Source organism: Oncorhynchus gorbuscha, unplaced genomic scaffold (genome assembly GCF_021184085.1).
Source record: "Oncorhynchus gorbuscha isolate QuinsamMale2020 ecotype Even-year unplaced genomic scaffold, OgorEven_v1.0 Un_scaffold_691, whole genome shotgun sequence".
NCBI lineage: Eukaryota > Metazoa > Chordata > Actinopteri > Salmoniformes > Salmonidae > Oncorhynchus > Oncorhynchus gorbuscha.
The window spans coordinates 248546-266104 of NW_025745766.1; the positions used below are offsets into that span (position 1 = coordinate 248546).

At 48.1% G+C, this 17559-nt stretch overlaps 1 protein-coding gene across 2 annotated transcripts in view; it reads right to left on the reverse strand.

Annotated features, from left to right (window-relative positions):
* The window catches only part of abat (4-aminobutyrate aminotransferase), a 79938-nt gene that overhangs the window by 34982 nt on the left and 27397 nt on the right, over window positions 1-17559 (reverse strand). For both annotated transcript variants that reach the window (XM_046335254.1, XM_046335253.1), the window contains one exon: window positions 15800-15897. In XM_046335254.1, the coding sequence (XP_046191210.1) occupies window positions 15800-15897 (98 nt within the window). The remainder of the gene's footprint in view (window positions 1-15799; window positions 15898-17559) is intronic.

A 17559-nucleotide genomic window follows, 5' to 3' on the forward strand; every position in this document is an offset into this window, starting at 1 on the left:
TTCCCTCCATAGTGCTCTGGTCTAATGCAGTCTATTCCCTCCATAGCGCCCTGGTCTAATGCAGTCTATTCCTCCATAGTGCCCTGGTCTAATACAGTCTATTCCCTCCATAGTGCCCTGGTCTAATGCAGTCTATTCCCTCCATAGTGCCCTGGTCTAATAGTCTATTCCCTACATAGTGCCCTGGTCTAATACAGTCTATTCCCTCCATAGTGCCCTGGTCTAATGCAGTCTATTCCCTCCATAGTGCCCTGGTCTAATACAGTCTATTCCCTCCATAGTGCCCTGGTCTAATGCAGTCTATTTCCTCCATAGTGCCCTGGTCTAATACAGTCTATTCCCTCCATAGTGCCCTGGTCTAATACAGTCTATTCCCTCCATAGTGCCCTGGTCTAATACAGTCTATTCCCTCCATAGTGCCCTGGTCTAATACAGTCTATTACCTCCATAGTGCCCTAGTCTAATGCAGTCTATTCCCTCCATAGTGCCCTGGTCTAATGCAGTCTATTCCCTCCATAGTGCTCTGGTCTAATGCAGTCTATTCCCTCCATAGTGCCCTGGTCTAATACAGTCTATTCCCTCCATAGTGCCCTGGTCTAATGCAGTCTATTCCCTCCATAGTGCCCTGGTCTAATACAGTCTATTCCCTCCATAGTGCCCTGGTCTAATGCAGTCTATTCCCTCCATAGTGCCCTGGTCTAATACAGTCTATTCCCTCCATAGTGCCCTGGTCTAATACAGTCTATTCCCTCCATAGTGTCCTGGTCTATTCCCTCCATAGTGCCCTGGTCTAATACAGTCTATTCCCTCCATAGTGTCCTGGTCTATTCCCTCCATAGTGCCCTGGTCTAATACAGTCTATTCCCTCCATAGTGTCCTGGTCTAATACAGTCTATTCCCTCCATAGTGTCCTGGTCTAATACAGTCTATTCCCTCCATAGTGCCCTGGTCTAATACAGTCTATTCCCTCCATAGTGCCCTGGTCTAATACAGTCTATTCCCTCCATAGTGTCCTGGTCTAATGCAGTCTATTCCCTCCATAGTGCCCTGGTCTAATACAGTCTATTCCCTACATAGTGCCCTGGTCTAATGCAGTCTATTCCCTCCATAGTGCCCTGGTCTATTCCCTCCATAGTGCCCTGGTCTAATGCAGTCTATTCCCTCCATAGTGCCCTGGTCTAATGCAGTCTATTCCCTCCATAGTGCCCTGGTCTAATACAGTCTATTCCCTCCATAGTGCCCTGGTCTAATACACTCTATTCCCTCCTTAGTGCCCTGGTCTAATGCAGTCTATTCCCTCCATAGTGCCCTGGTCTAATACAGTCTATTCCCTCCATAGTGCCCTGGTCTAATGCAGTCTATTCCCTCCATAGTGCCCTGGTCTATTCCCTCCATAGTGCCCTGGTCTAATACAGTCTATTCCCTCCACAGTGCCCTGGTCTAATGCAGTCTATTCCCTCCATAGTGCCCTGGTCTAATGCAGTCTATTCCCTCCATAGTGCCCTGGTCTAATGCAGTCTATTCCCTCCATAGTGCCCTGGTCTAATACAGTCTATTCCCTCCATAGTGCCCTGGTCTATTCCCTCCATAGTGCCCTGGTCTAATGCAGTCTATTCCCTCCATAGTGCCCTGGTCTAATACAGTCTATTCCCTCCATAGTGCCCTGGTCTAATGCAGTCTATTCCCTCCATAGTGCCCTGGTCTAATACAGTCTATTCCCTCCATAGTGCAGTCTATTCCTCCATAGTGCAGTCTATTCCCTCCATAGTGCCCTGGTCTAATACAGTCTATTCCCTCCATAGTGCCCTGGTCTAATACAGTCTATTCCCTCCATAGTGTCCTGGTCTATTCCCTCCATAGTGCCCTGGTCTAATACAGTCTATTCCCTCCATAGTGTCCTGGTCTAATACAGTCTATTCCCTCCATAGTGTCCTGGTCTAATACAGTCTATTCCCTCCATAGTGCCCTGGTCTAATACAGTCTATTCCCTCCATAGTGCCCTGGTCTAATACAGTCTATTCCCTCCATAGTGTCCTGGTCTAATGCAGTCTATTCCCTCCATAGTGCCCTGGTATAATACAGTCTATTCCCTACATAGTGCCCTGGTCTAATGCAGTCTATTCCCTCCATAGTGCTCTGGTCTAATGCAGTCTATTCCCTCCATAGTGCCCTGGTCTAATACAGTCTATTCCCTCCATAGTGCCCTGGTCTAATACAGTCTATTCCCTCCATAGTATCCTGGTCTATTCCCTCCATAGTGCCCTGGTCTAATACAGTCTATTCCCTCCATAGTGTCCTGGTCTATTCCCTCCATAGTGCCCTGGTCTAATACAGTCTATTCCCTCCATAGTGCCCTGGTCTAATGCAGTCTATTCCCTCCATAGTGCCCTGGTCTATTCCCTCCATAGTGCCCTGGTCTATTCCCTCCATAGTGCCCTGGTCTAATACAGTCTATTCCCTCCATAGTGCTCTGGTCTAATGCAGTCTATTCCCTCCATAGCGCCCTGGTCTAATGCAGTCTATTCCCTCCATAGTGCCCTGGTCTAATACAGTCTATTCCCTCCATAGTGCCCTGGTCTAATGCAGTCTATTCCCTCCATAGTGCCCTGGTCTAATAGTCTATTCCCTCCATAGTGCCCTGGTCTAATACAGTCTATTCCCTCCATAGTGCCCTGGTCTAATGCAGTCTATTCCCTCCATAGTGCCCTGGTCTAATACAGTCTATTCCCTCCATAGTGCCCTGGTCTAATGCAGTCTATTCCCTCCATAGTGCCCTGGTCTAATACAGTCTATTCCCTCCATAGTGCCCTGGTCTAATACAGTCTATTCCCTCCATAGTGCCCTGGTCTAATACAGTCTATTCCCTCCATAGTGCCCTGGTCTAATACAGTCTATTACCTCCATAGTGCCCTAGTCTAATGCAGTCTATTCCCTCCATAGTGCCCTGGTCTAATGCAGTCTATTCCCTCCATAGTGCTCTGGTCTAATGCAGTCTATTCCCTCCATAGTGCCCTGGTCTAATGCAGTCTATTCCCTCCATAGTGCCCTGGTCTAATACAGTCTATTCCCTCCATAGTGCCCTGGTCTAATACAGTCTATTCCCTCCATAGTGTCCTGGTCTATTCCCTCCATAGTGCCCTGGTCTAATACAGTCTATTCCCTCCATAGTGCCCTGGTCTAATGCAGTCTATTCCCTCCATAGTGCCCTGGTCTATTCCCTCCATAGTGCCCTGGTCTATTCCCTCCATAGTGCCCTGGTCTAATACAGTCTATTCCCTCCATAGTGCTCTGGTCTAATGCAGTCTATTCCCTCCATAGCGCCCTGGTCTAATGCAGTCTATTCCCTCCATAGTGCCCTGGTCTAATACAGTCTATTCCCTCCATAGTGCCCTGGTCTAATGCAGTCTATTCCCTCCATAGTGCCCTGGTCTAATAGTCTATTCCCTCCATAGTGCCCTGGTCTAATACAGTCTATTCCCTCCATAGTGCCCTGGTCTAATGCAGTCTATTCCCTCCATAGTGCCCTGGTCTAATACAGTCTATTCCCTCCATAGTGCCCTGGTCTAATGCAGTCTATTCCCTCCATAGTGCCCTGGTCTAATACAGTCTATTCCCTCCATAGTGCCCTGGTCTAATACAGTCTATTCCCTCCATAGTGCCCTGGTCTAATACAGTCTATTCCCTCCATAGTGCCCTGGTCTAATACAGTCTATTACCTCCATAGTGCCCTAGTCTAATGCAGTCTATTCCCTCCATAGTGCCCTGGTCTAATGCAGTCTATTCCCTCCATAGTGCTCTGGTCTAATGCAGTCTATTCCCTCCATAGTGCCCTGGTCTAATACAGTCTATTCCCTCCATAGTGCCCTGGTCTAATGCAGTCTATTCCCTCCATAGTGCCCTGGTCTAATACAGTCTATTCCCTCCATAGTGCCCTGGTCTAATGCAGTCTATTCCCTCCATAGTGCCCTGGTCTAATACAGTCTATTCCCTCCATAGTGCCCTGGTCTAATACAGTCTATTCCCTCCATAGTGTCCTGGTCTATTCCCTCCATAGTGCCCTGGTCTAATACAGTCTATTCCCTCCATAGTGTCCTGGTCTATTCCCTCCATAGTGCCCTGGTCTAATACAGTCTATTCCCTCCATAGTGTCCTGGTCTAATACAGTCTATTCCCTCCATAGTGTCCTGGTCTAATACAGTCTATTCCCTCCATAGTGCCCTGGTCTAATACAGTCTATTCCCTCCATAGTGCCCTGGTCTAATACAGTCTATTCCCTCCATAGTGTCCTGGTCTAATGCAGTCTATTCCCTCCATAGTGCCCTGGTCTAATACAGTCTATTCCCTACATAGTGCCCTGGTCTAATGCAGTCTATTCCCTCCATAGTGCCCTGGTCTATTCCCTCCATAGTGCCCTGGTCTAATGCAGTCTATTCCCTCCATAGTGCCCTGGTCTAATGCAGTCTATTCCCTCCATAGTGCCCTGGTCTAATACAGTCTATTCCCTCCATAGTGCCCTGGTCTAATACACTCTATTCCCTCCTTAGTGCCCTGGTCTAATGCAGTCTATTCCCTCCATAGTGCCCTGGTCTAATGCAGTCTATTCCCTCCATAGTGCCCTGGTCTATTCCCTCCATAGTGCCCTGGTCTAATACAGTCTATTCCCTCCATAGTGCCCTGGTCTAATGCAGTCTATTCCCTCCATAGTGCCCTGGTCTAATGCAGTCTATTCCCTCCATAGTGCCCTGGTCTAATGCAGTCTATTCCCTCCATAGTGCCCTGGTCTAATACAGTCTATTCCCTCCATAGTGCCCTGGTCTATTCCCTCCATAGTGCCCTGGTCTAATGCAGTCTATTCCCTCCATAGTGCCCTGGTCTAATACAGTCTATTCCCTCCATAGTGCCCTGGTCTAATGCAGTCTATTCCCTCCATAGTGCCCTGGTCTAATACAGTCTATTCCCTCCATAGTGCAGTCTATTCCCTCCATAGTGCAGTCTATTCCCTCCATAGTGCCCTGGTCTAATACAGTCTATTCCCTCCATAGTGCCCTGGTCTAATACAGTCTATTCCTCCATAGTGTCCTGGTCTATTCCCTCCATAGTGCCCTGGTCTAATACAGTCTATTCCCTCCATAGTGTCCTGGTCTAATACAGTCTATTCCCTCCATAGTGTCCTGGTCTAATACAGTCTATTCCCTCCATAGTGCCCTGGTCTAATACAGTCTATTCCCTCCATAGTGCCCTGGTCTAATACAGTCTATTCCCTCCATAATGTCCTGGTCTAATGCAGTCTATTCCCTCCATAGTGCCCTGGTCTAATACAGTCTATTCCCTACATAGTGCCCTGGTCTAATGCAGTCTATTCCCTCCATAGTGCTCTGGTCTAATGCAGTCTATTCCCTCCATAGTGCCCTGGTCTAATACAGTCTATTCCCTCCATAGTGCCCTGGTCTAATACAGTCTATTCCCTCCATAGTATCCTGGTCTATTCCCTCCATAGTGCCCTGGTCTAATACAGTCTATTCCCTCCATAGTGTCCTGGTCTATTCCCTCCATAGTGCCCTGGTCTAATACAGTCTATTCCCTCCATAGTGCCCTGGTCTAATGCAGTCTATTCCCTCCATAGTGCCCTGGTCTATTCCCTCCATAGTGCCCTGGTCTATTCCCTCCATAGTGCCCTGGTCTAATACAGTCTATTCCCTCCATAGTGCTCTGGTCTAATGCAGTCTATTCCCTCCATAGCGCCCTGGTCTAATGCAGTCTATTCCCTCCATAGTGCCCTGGTCTAATACAGTCTATTCCCTCCATAGTGCCCTGGTCTAATGCAGTCTATTCCCTCCATAGTGCCCTGGTCTAATAGTCTATTCCCTCCATAGTGCCCTGGTCTAATACAGTCTATTCCCTCCATAGTGCCCTGGTCTAATGCAGTCTATTCCCTCCATAGTGCCCTGGTCTAATACAGTCTATTCCCTCCATAGTGCCCTGGTCTAATGCAGTCTATTCCCTCCATAGTGCCCTGGTCTAATACAGTCTATTCCCTCCATAGTGCCCTGGTCTAATACAGTCTATTCCCTCCATAGTGCCCTGGTCTAATACAGTCTATTCCCTCCATAGTGCCCTGGTCTAATACAGTCTATTACCTCCATAGTGCCCTAGTCTAATGCAGTCTATTCCCTCCATAGTGCCCTGGTCTAATGCAGTCTATTCCCTCCATAGTGCTCTGGTCTAATGCAGTCTATTCCCTCCATAGTGCCCTGGTCTAATGCAGTCTATTCCCTCCATAGTGCCCTGGTCTAATACAGTCTATTCCCTCCATAGTGCCCTGGTCTAATACAGTCTATTCCCTCCATAGTGTCCTGGTCTATTCCTCCATAGTGCCCTGGTCTAATACAGTCTATTCCCTCCATAGTGTCCTGGTCTATTCCCTCCATAGTGCCCTGGTCTAATACAGTCTATTCCCTCCATAGTGTCCTGGTCTAATACAGTCTATTCCCTCCATAGTGTCCTGGTCTAATACAGTCTATTCCCTCCATAGTGCCCTGGTCTAATACAGTCTATTCCCTCCATAGTGCCCTGGTCTAATACAGTCTATTCCCTCCATAGTGTCCTGGTCTAATGCAGTCTATTCCCTCCATAGTGCCCTGGTCTAATACAGTCTATTCCCTACATAGTGCCCTGGTCTAATGCAGTCTATTCCCTCCATAGTGCCCTGGTCTATTCCCTCCATAGTGCCCTGGTCTAATGCAGTCTATTCCCTCCATAGTGCCCTGGTCTAATGCAGTCTATTCCCTCCATAGTGCCCTGGTCTAATACAGTCTATTCCCTCCATAGTGCCCTGGTCTAATACACTCTATTCCCTCCTTAGTGCCCTGGTCTAATGCAGTCTATTCCCTCCATAGTGCCCTGGTCTAATACAGTCTATTCCCTCCATAGTGCCCTGGTCTAATGCAGTCTATTCCCTCCATAGTGCCCTGGTCTATTCCCTCCATAGTGCCCTGGTCTAATACAGTCTATTCCCTCCATAGTGCCCTGGTCTAATGCAGTCTATTCCCTCCATAGTGCCCTGGTCTAATGCAGTCTATTCCCTCCATAGTGCCCTGGTCTAATGCAGTCTATTCCCTCCATAGTGCCCTGGTCTAATACAGTCTATTCCCTCCATAGTGCCCTGGTCTATTCCCTCCATAGTGCCCTGGTCTAATGCAGTCTATTCCCTCCATAGTGCCCTGGTCTAATACAGTCTATTCCCTCCATAGTGCCCTGGTCTAATGCAGTCTATTCCCTCCATAGTGCCCTGGTCTAATACAGTCTATTCCCTCCATAGTGCAGTCTATTCCCTCCATAGTGCAGTCTATTCCCTCCATAGTGCCCTGGTCTAATACAGTCTATTCCCTCCATAGTGCCCTGGTCTAATACAGTCTATTCCCTCCATAGTGTCCTGGTCTATTCCCTCCATAGTGCCCTGGTCTAATACAGTCTATTCCCTCCATAGTGTCCTGGTCTAATACAGTCTATTCCCTCCATAGTGTCCTGGTCTAATACAGTCTATTCCCTCCATAGTGCCCTGGTCTAATACACTCTATTCCCTCCTTAGTGCCCTGGTCTAATGCAGTCTATTCCCTCCATAGTGCCCTGGTCTAATACAGTCTATTCCCTCCATAGTGCCCTGGTCTAATGCAGTCTATTCCCTCCATAGTGCCCTGGTCTATTCCCTCCATAGTGCCCTGGTCTAATACAGTCTATTCCCTCCATAGTGCCCTGGTCTAATGCAGTCTATTCCCTCCATAGTGCCCTGGTCTAATACAGTCTATTCCCTACATAGTGCCCTGGTCTAATGCAGTCTATTCCCTCCATAGTGCCCTGGTCTATTCCCTCCATAGTGCCCTGGTCTAATGCAGTCTATTCCCTCCATAGTGCCCTGGTCTAATGCAGTCTATTCCCTCCATAGTGCCCTGGTCTAATACAGTCTATTCCCTCCATAGTGCCCTGGTCTAATACACTCTATTCCCTCCTTAGTGCCCTGTTCTAATGCAGTCTATTCCCTCCATAGTGCCCTGGTCTAATACAGTCTATTCCCTCCATAGTGCCCTGGTCTATTCCCTCCATAGTGCCCTGGTCTAATGCAGTCTATTCCCTCCATAGTGCCCTGGTCTAATGCAGTCTATTCCCTCCATAGTGCCCTGGTCTAATACAGTCTATTCCCTCCATAGTGCCCTGGTCTAATACACTCTATTCCCTCCTTAGTGCCCTGGTCTAATGCAGTCTATTCCCTCCATAGTGCCCTGGTCTAATACAGTCTATTCCCTCCATAGTGCCCTGGTCTAATGCAGTCTATTCCCTCCATAGTGCCCTGGTCTATTCCCTCCATAGTGCCCTGGTCTAATACAGTCTATTCCCTCCATAGTGCCCTGGTCTAATGCAGTCTATTCCCTCCATAGTGCCCTGGTCTAATGCAGTCTATTCCCTCCATAGTGCCCTGGTCTAATGCAGTCTATTCCCTCCATAGTGCCCTGGTCTAATACAGTCTATTCCCTCCATAGTGCCCTGGTCTATTCCCTCCATAGTGCCCTGGTCTAATGCAGTCTATTCCCTCCATAGTGCCCTGGTCTAATACAGTCTATTCCCTCCATAGTGCCCTGGTCTAATGCAGTCTATTCCCTCCATAGTGCCCTGGTCTAATACAGTCTATTCCCTCCATAGTGCAGTCTATTCCCTCCATAGTGCAGTCTATTCCTCCATAGTGCCCTGGTCTAATACAGTCTATTCCCTCCATAGTGCCCTGGTCTAATACAGTCTATTCCCTCCATAGTGTCCTGGTCTATTCCCTCCATAGTGCCCTGGTCTAATACAGTCTATTCCCTCCATAGTGTCCTGGTCTAATACAGTCTATTCCCTCCATAGTGTCCTGGTCTAATACAGTCTATTCCCTCCATAGTGCCCTGGTCTAATACACTCTATTCCCTCCTTAGTGCCCTGGTCTAATGCAGTCTATTCCCTCCATAGTGCCCTGGTCTAATACAGTCTATTCCCTCCATAGTGCCCTGGTCTAATGCAGTCTATTCCTCCATAGTGCCCTGGTCTATTCCCTCCATAGTGCCCTGGTCTAATACAGTCTATTCCCTCCATAGTGCCCTGGTCTAATGCAGTCTATTCCCTCCATAGTGCCCTGGTCTAATACAGTCTATTCCCTACATAGTGCCCTGGTCTAATGCAGTCTATTCCCTCCATAGTGCCCTGGTCTATTCCCTCCATAGTGCCCTGGTCTAATGCAGTCTATTCCCTCCATAGTGCCCTGGTCTAATGCAGTCTATTCCCTCCATAGTGCCCTGGTCTAATACAGTCTATTCCCTCCATAGTGCCCTGGTCTAATACACTCTATTCCCTCCTTAGTGCCCTGGTCTAATACAGTCTATTCCCTCCATAGTGCCCTGGTCTAATACAGTCTATTCCCTCCATAGTGCCCTGGTCTAATGCAGTCTATTCCCTCCATAGTGCCCTGGTCTAATACAGTCTATTCCCTCCATAGTGCCCTGGTCTAATACAGTCTATTCCCTCCATAGTGCCCTGGTCTAATACAGTCTATTCCCTCCATAGTGCCCTGGTCTAATACAGTCTATTCCCTCCATAGTGCAGTCTATTCCCTCCATAGTGCCCTGGTCTAATACAGTCTATTCCCTCCATAGTGTCCTGGTCTATTCCCTCCATAGTGCCCTGGTCTAATGCAGTCTATTCCCTCCATAGTGCCCTGGTCTATTCCCTCCATAGTGCCCTGGTCTAATGCAGTCTATTCCCTCCATAGTGCCCTGGTCTAATGCAGTCTATTCCCTCCATAGTGCCCTGGTCTAATACAGTCTATTCCCTCCATAGTGCAGTCTATTCCCTCCATAGTGCAGTCTATTCCCTCCATAGTGCCCTGGTCTAATACAGTCTATTCCCTCCATAGTGCCCTGGTCTAATACAGTCTATTCCCTCCATAGTGTCCTGGTCTATTCCCTCCATAGTGCCCTGGTCTAATACAGTCTATTCCCTCCATAGTGTCCTGGTCTAATACAGTCTATTCCCTCCATAGTGTCCTGGTCTAATACAGTCTATTCCCTCCATAGTGCCCTGGTCTATTCCCTCCATAGTGCCCTGGTCTAATGCAGTCTATTCCCTCCATAGTGCCCTGGTCTAATACAGTCTATTCCCTCCATAGTGCCCTGGTCTAATGCAGTCTATTCCCTCCATAGTGCCCTGGTCTAATACAGTCTATTCCCTCCATAGTGCCCTGGTCTAATACAGTCTATTCCCTCCATAGTGCAGTCTATTCCCTCCATAGTGCAGTCTATTCCCTCCATAGTGCCCTGGTCTAATACAGTCTATTCCCTCCATAGTGCCCTGGTCTAATACAGTCTATTCCCTCCATAGTGCCCTGGTCTAATGCAGTCTATTCCCTCCATAGTGCCCTGGTCTAATACAGTCTATTCCCTCCATAGTGCCCTGGTCTAATACAGTCTATTCCCTCCATAGTGCCCTGGTCTAATACAGTCTATTCCCTCCATAGTGCCCTGGTCTAATACAGTCTATTCCCTCCATAGTGCAGTCTATTCCCTCCATAGTGCCCTGGTCTAATACAGTCTATTCCCTCCATAGTGTCCTGGTCTATTCCCTCCATAGTGCCCTGGTCTAATGCAGTCTATTCCCTCCATAGTGCCCTGGTCTATTCCCTCCATAGTGCCCTGGTCTAATGCAGTCTATTCCCTCCATAGTGCCCTGGTCTATTCCCTCCATAGTGCCCTGGTCTAATGCAGTCTATTCCCTCCATAGTGCCCTGGTCTAATGCAGTCTATTCCCTCCATAGTGCCCTGGTCTAATGCAGTCTATTCCCTCCATAGTGCCCTGGTCTAATACAGTCTATTCCCTCCATAGTACAGTCTATTTCCTCCATAGTACAGTCTATTTCCTCCATAGTGCCCTGGTCTAATGCAGTCTATTCCCTCCATAGTGTCCTGGTCTATTCCCTCCATAGTGCCCTGGTCTAATACAGTCTATTCCCTCCATAGTGCCCTGGTCTATTCCCTCCATAGTGCCCCGGTCTATTCCCTCCATAGTGCCCTGGTCTAATGCAGTCTATTCCCTCCATAGTGCCCTGGTCTAATACAGTCTATTCCCTCCATAGTACAGTCTATTCCCTCCATAGTGCCCTGGTCTAATGCAGTCTATTCCCTCCATAGTGTCCTGGTCTATTCCCTCCATAGTGCCCTGGTCTAATGCAGTCTATTCCCTCCATAGTGCCCTGGTCTAATGCAGTCTATTCCCTCCATAGTGCCCTGGTCTAATACAGTCTATTCCCTCCATAGTACAGTCTATTTCCTCCATAGTACAGTCTATTTCCTCCATAGTGCCCTGGTCTAATGCAGTCTATTCCCTCCATAGTGTCCTGGTCTATTCCCTCCATAGTGCCCTGGTCTAATACAGTCTATTCCCTCCATAGTGCCCTGGTCTATTCCCTCCATAGTGCCCCGGTCTATTCCCTCCATAGTGCCCTGGTCTAATGCAGTCTATTCCCTCCATAGTGCCCTGGTCTAATACAGTCTATTCCCTCCATAGTACAGTCTATTCCCTCCATAGTGCCCTGGTCTAATGCAGTCTATTCCCTCCATAGTGTCCTGGTCTATTCCCTCCATAGTGCCCTGGTCTAATGCAGTCTATTCCCTCCATAGTGCCCTGGTCTAATACAGTCTATTCCCTCCATAGTGCCCTGGTCTAATGCAGTCTATTCCCTCCATAGTGCCCTGGTCTAATACAGTCTATTCCCTCCATAGTGCAGTCTATTCCCTCCATAGTGCAGTCTATTCCCTCCATAGTGCCCTGGTCTAATACAGTCTATTCCCTCCATAGTGCCCTGGTCTAATACAGTCTATTCCCTCCATAGTGTCCTGGTCTATTCCCTCCATAGTGCCCTGGTCTAATACAGTCTATTCCCTCCATAGTGTCCTGGTCTAATACAGTCTATTCCCTCCATAGTGTCCTGGTCTAATACAGTCTATTCCCTCCATAGTGCCCTGGTCTATTCCCTCCATAGTGCCCTGGTCTAATGCAGTCTATTCCCTCCATAGTGCCCTGGTCTAATACAGTCTATTCCCTCCATAGTGCCCTGGTCTAATGCAGTCTATTCCCTCCATAGTGCCCTGGTCTAATACAGTCTATTCCCTCCATAGTGCCCTGGTCTAATACAGTCTATTCCCTCCATAGTGCAGTCTATTCCCTCCATAGTGCAGTCTATTCCTCCATAGTGCCCTGGTCTAATACAGTCTATTCCCTCCATAGTGCCCTGGTCTAATACAGTCTATTCCCTCCATAGTGCCCTGGTCTAATGCAGTCTATTCCCTCCATAGTGCCCTGGTCTAATACAGTCTATTCCCTCCATAGTGCCCTGGTCTAATACAGTCTATTCCCTCCATAGTGCCCTGGTCTAATACAGTCTATTCCCTCCATAGTGCCCTGGTCTAATACAGTCTATTCCCTCCATAGTGCAGTCTATTCCCTCCATAGTGCCCTGGTCTAATACAGTCTATTCCCTCCATAGTGTCCTGGTCTATTCCCTCCATAGTGCCCTGGTCTAATGCAGTCTATTCCTCCATAGTGCCCTGGTCTATTCCCTCCATAGTGCCCTGGTCTAATGCAGTCTATTCCCTCCATAGTGCCCTGGTCTATTCCCTCCATAGTGCCCTGGTCTAATGCAGTCTATTCCCTCCATAGTGCCCTGGTCTAATGCAGTCTATTCCCTCCATAGTGCCCTGGTCTAATGCAGTCTATTCCCTCCATAGTGCCCTGGTCTAATACAGTCTATTCCCTCCATAGTACAGTCTATTTCCTCCATAGTACAGTCTATTTCCTCCATAGTGCCCTGGTCTAATGCAGTCTATTCCCTCCATAGTGTCCTGGTCTATTCCCTCCATAGTGCCCTGGTCTAATACAGTCTATTCCTCCATAGTGCCCTGGTCTATTCCCTCCATAGTGCCCCGGTCTATTCCCTCCATAGTGCCCTGGTCTAATGCAGTCTATTCCCTCCATAGTGCCCTGGTCTAATACAGTCTATTCCCTCCATAGTACAGTCTATTCCCTCCATAGTGCCCTGGTCTAATGCAGTCTATTCCCTCCATAGTGTCCTGGTCTATTCCCTCCATAGTGCCCTGGTCTAATGCAGTCTATTCCCTCCATAGTGCCCTGGTCTAATGCAGTCTATTCCCTCCATAGTGCCCTGGTCTAATACAGTCTATTCCCTCCATAGTACAGTCTATTTCCTCCATAGTACAGTCTATTTCCTCCATAGTGCCCTGGTCTAATGCAGTCTATTCCCTCCATAGTGTCCTGGTCTATTCCCTCCATAGTGCCCTGGTCTAATACAGTCTATTCCCTCCATAGTGCCCTGGTCTATTCCCTCCATAGTGCCCCGGTCTATTCCCTCCATAGTGCCCTGGTCTAATGCAGTCTATTCCCTCCATAGTGCCCTGGTCTAATACAGTCTATTCCCTCCATAGTACAGTCTATTCCCTCCATAGTGCCCTGGTCTAATGCAGTCTATTCCCTCCATAGTGTCCTGGTCTATTCCCTCCATAGTGCCCTGGTCTAATGCAGTCTATTCCCTCCATAGTGCCCTGGTCTAATGCAGTCTATTCCCTCCATAGTGCCCTGGTCTAATGCAGTCTATTCCCTCCATAGTGCCCTGGTCTAATACAGTCTATTCCCTCCATAGTGCCCTGGTCTAATACAGTCTATTCCCTCCATAGTGCCCTGGTCTAATACAGTCTATTCCCTCCATAGTGCCCTGGTCTAATGCAGTCTATTCCCTCCATAGTGCCCTGGTCTATTCCCTCCATAGTGCCCTGGTCTAATGCAGTCTATTCCCTCCATAGTGCCCTGGTCTAATACAGTCTATTCCCTCCATAGTGCCCTGGTCTAATGCAGTCTATTCCCTCCATAGTGCCCTGGTCTATTCCCTCCATAGTGCCCTGGTCTAATACAGTCTATTCCCTCCATAGTGCAGTCTATTCCCTCCATAGTGCAGTCTATTCCCTCCATAGTGCAGTCTATTCCCTCCATAGTGCCCTGGTCTAATGCAGTCTATTCCCTCCATAGTACCCTGGTCTATTCCCTCCATAGTACAGTCTATTCCCTCCATAGTGCAGTCTATTCCCTCCATAGTACCCTGGTCTAATACAGTCTATTCCCTCCATAGTGTCCTGGTCTAATGCAGTCTATTCCCTCCATAGTGCCCTGGTCTATTCCCTCCATAGTGCCCTGGTCTAATGCAGTCTATTCCCTCCATAGTGCCCTGGTCTAATACAGTCTATTCCCTCCATAGTGCCCTGGTCTAATACAGTCTATTCCCTCCATAGTGCAGTCTATTCCCTCCATAGTGCCCTGGTCTAATGCAGTCTATTCCCTCCATAGTGCCCTGGTCTAATACAGTCTATTCCCTCCATAGTGCAGTCTATTCCCTCCATAGTGCCCTGGTCTAATGCAGTCTATTCCCTCCATAGTGCCCTGGTATAATACAGTCTATTCCCTCCATAGTGCAGTCTATTCCCTCCATAGTGTCCTGGTCTATTCCCTCCATAGTGCTCTGGTCTAATGCAGTCTATTCCCTCCATAGTGCCCTGGTCTATTCCCTCCATAGTGTCCTGGTCTAATGCAGTCTATTCCCTCCATAGTGTCCTGGTCTATTCCCTCCATAGTGTCCTGGTCTAATGCAGTCTATTCCCTCCATAGTGCCCTGGTCTAATACAGTCTATTCCCTCCATAGTGTCCTGGTCTAATACAGCCTATTCCCTCCTAGGGTTCTGTTTGGGACGAAGCCTGTGTGCAACACAGTGTTCAGGATGGGTGTGTACAGTCCACTGTTCCCATCGCAGGGTCACACAGAGGTCACCATTGAACCCATGTCAAACAGAAGGAGCCAAACATCTATAGTTCCTACTGGTCCATGGTGCTGTTAGTGACTCTGTGTGGTTCAGTACCTGTTAACAGACAGCTATAGTTCCTACTGGTCCATGGTGCTGTTAGTGACTATGTGTGGTTCAGTACCTGTTAACAGACAGCTATAGTTCCTACTGGTCCATGGTGCTGTTAGTGACTCTGTGTGGTTCAGTACCTGTTAACAGACAGCTATAGTTCCTACTGGTCCATGGTGCTGTTAGTGACTATGTGTGGTTCAGTACCTGTTAACAGACATCTATAGTTCCTACTGGTCCATGGTGCTGTTAGTGACTCTGTGTGGTTCAGTACCTGTTAACAGACATCTATAGTTCCTACTGGTCCATGGTGCTGTTAGTGACTCTGTGTGGTTCAGTACCTGTTAACAGACAGCTATAGTTCCTACTGGTCCATGGTGCTGTTAGTGAACTCTGTGTGGTTCAGTACCTGTTAACAGACAGCTATAGTTCCTACTGGTCCATGGTGCTGTTAGTGACTCTGTGTGGTTCAGTACCTGTTAACAGACAGCTATAGTTCCTACTGGTCCATGGTGCTGTTAGTGACTCTGTGTGGTTCAGTACCTGTTAACAGACAGCTATAATTCCTACTGGTCCATGGTGCTGTTCGTGACTCTGTGTGGTTCAGTACCTGTTAACAGACAGCTATAGTTCCTACTGGTCCATGGTGCTGTTAGTGACTCTGTGTGGTTCAGTACCTGTTAACAGACAGCTATAGTTCCTACTGGTCCATGGTGCTGTTAGTGACTCTGTGGTTCAGTACCTGTTAACAGACAGCTATAGTTCCTACTGGTCCATGGTGCTGTTAGTGACTCTGTGTGGTTCAGTACCTTGGAACGGGGTCCTGGGACCTCGGTCTTCATGGAGGGCCCGTCGTATTCAAACTCCATCTGAGTCTTAGCTGCTGCCTTACTCGCATACCTGCAGCCTGTCCCCACACACACACACACACACACACACACACACACACACACACACACACACACACACACACACACACACACACACACACACACACACACACACACACACACACACACACACACACACACACACACACACACACACACACTTCATCTTAACCTTAGACAAGGACAAACCCTCCATTCATTATGTTATGCCGTATCAGCCTTAGTTCCTGTCTGTCTGGCCACAGGGTTATATCATTAGTCTGTCTGGCCACAGGGTTATATCATTAGTCTGTCTGGCCACAGGGTTATATCATTAGTCTGTCTGGCCACAGGGTTATATCATTAGTCTGTCTGGCCACAGGGTTATATCATTAGTCTGTCTGGCCACAGGGTGATATTATTAGTCTGTCTGGCCACAGGGTGATATCATTAGTCTGTCTGGCCACAGAGTATGCAGGGTTATATCATTAGTCTGTCTGGCCACAGGGTGATATCATTAGTCTGTCTGGCCACAGGGTGATATCATTAGTCTGTCTGGCCACAGGGTTATATCATTAGTCTGTCTGGCCACAGGGTGATATCATTAGTCTGTCTGGCCACAGGGTGATATCATCAGTCTGTCTGGCCACAGGGTGATATCATTAGTCTGTCTGGCCACAGGGTGATATCATTAGTCTGTCTGGCCACAGGGTGATATCATTAGTCTGTCTGGCCACAGGGTTATATCATTAGTCTGTCTGGCCACAGGGTTATATCATTAGTCTGTCTGGCCACAGGGTGATATCATTAGTCTGTCTGGCCACAGGGTTATATCATTAGTCTGTCTGGCCACAGGGTGATATCATTAGTCTGTCTGGCCACAGGGTTATATCATTAGTCTGTCTGGCCACAGGGTTATATCATTAGTCTGTCTGGCCACAGGGTGATATCATTAGTCTGTCTGGCCACAGGGTTATATCATTAGTCTGTCTGGCCACAGGGTTATATCATTAGTCTGTCTGGCCACAGGGTTATATCATTAGTCTGTCTGGCCACAGGGTTATATCATTAGTCTGTCTGGCCACAGGGTGATATCATTAGTCTGTCTGGCCACAGGGTTATATCATTAGTCTGTCTGGCCACAGGGTATGCAGGGTTATATCATTAGTCTGTCTGGTCACAGGGTATGTAGGGTGATATCATTAGTCTGTCTGGCCACAGGGTTATATATTTAGTCTGTCTGGCCACAGGGTGATACCATTAGTCTGTCTGGCCACAGGGTATGTAGGGTGATATCATTAGTCTGTCTGGCCACAGGGTATGTAGGGTGATATCATTAGTCTGTCCGGTCACAGGGTATGTAGGGTGATACCATTAGTCTGTCTGGCCACAGGGTATGTACGGTGATATCATTAGTCTGTCTGGCCACAGGGTATGTAGGGTGATATCATTAGTCTGTCTGGCCACAGGGTACGTAGGGTGATATCATTAGGCTGTCTGGCCACAGGGTATATAGTGTGATATCATTAGTCTGTCTGGCCACAGGGTGATATCATTAGGCTGTCTGGTCACAGGGTATTTAGGGTTATATCATTAGTCTGTCTGGACACAGGGTACGTAGGGTGATATCATTAGTCTGTCTGGCCACAGGGTACGTAGGGTGATATCATTAGTCTGTCTGGCCACAGGGTATGTAGGAT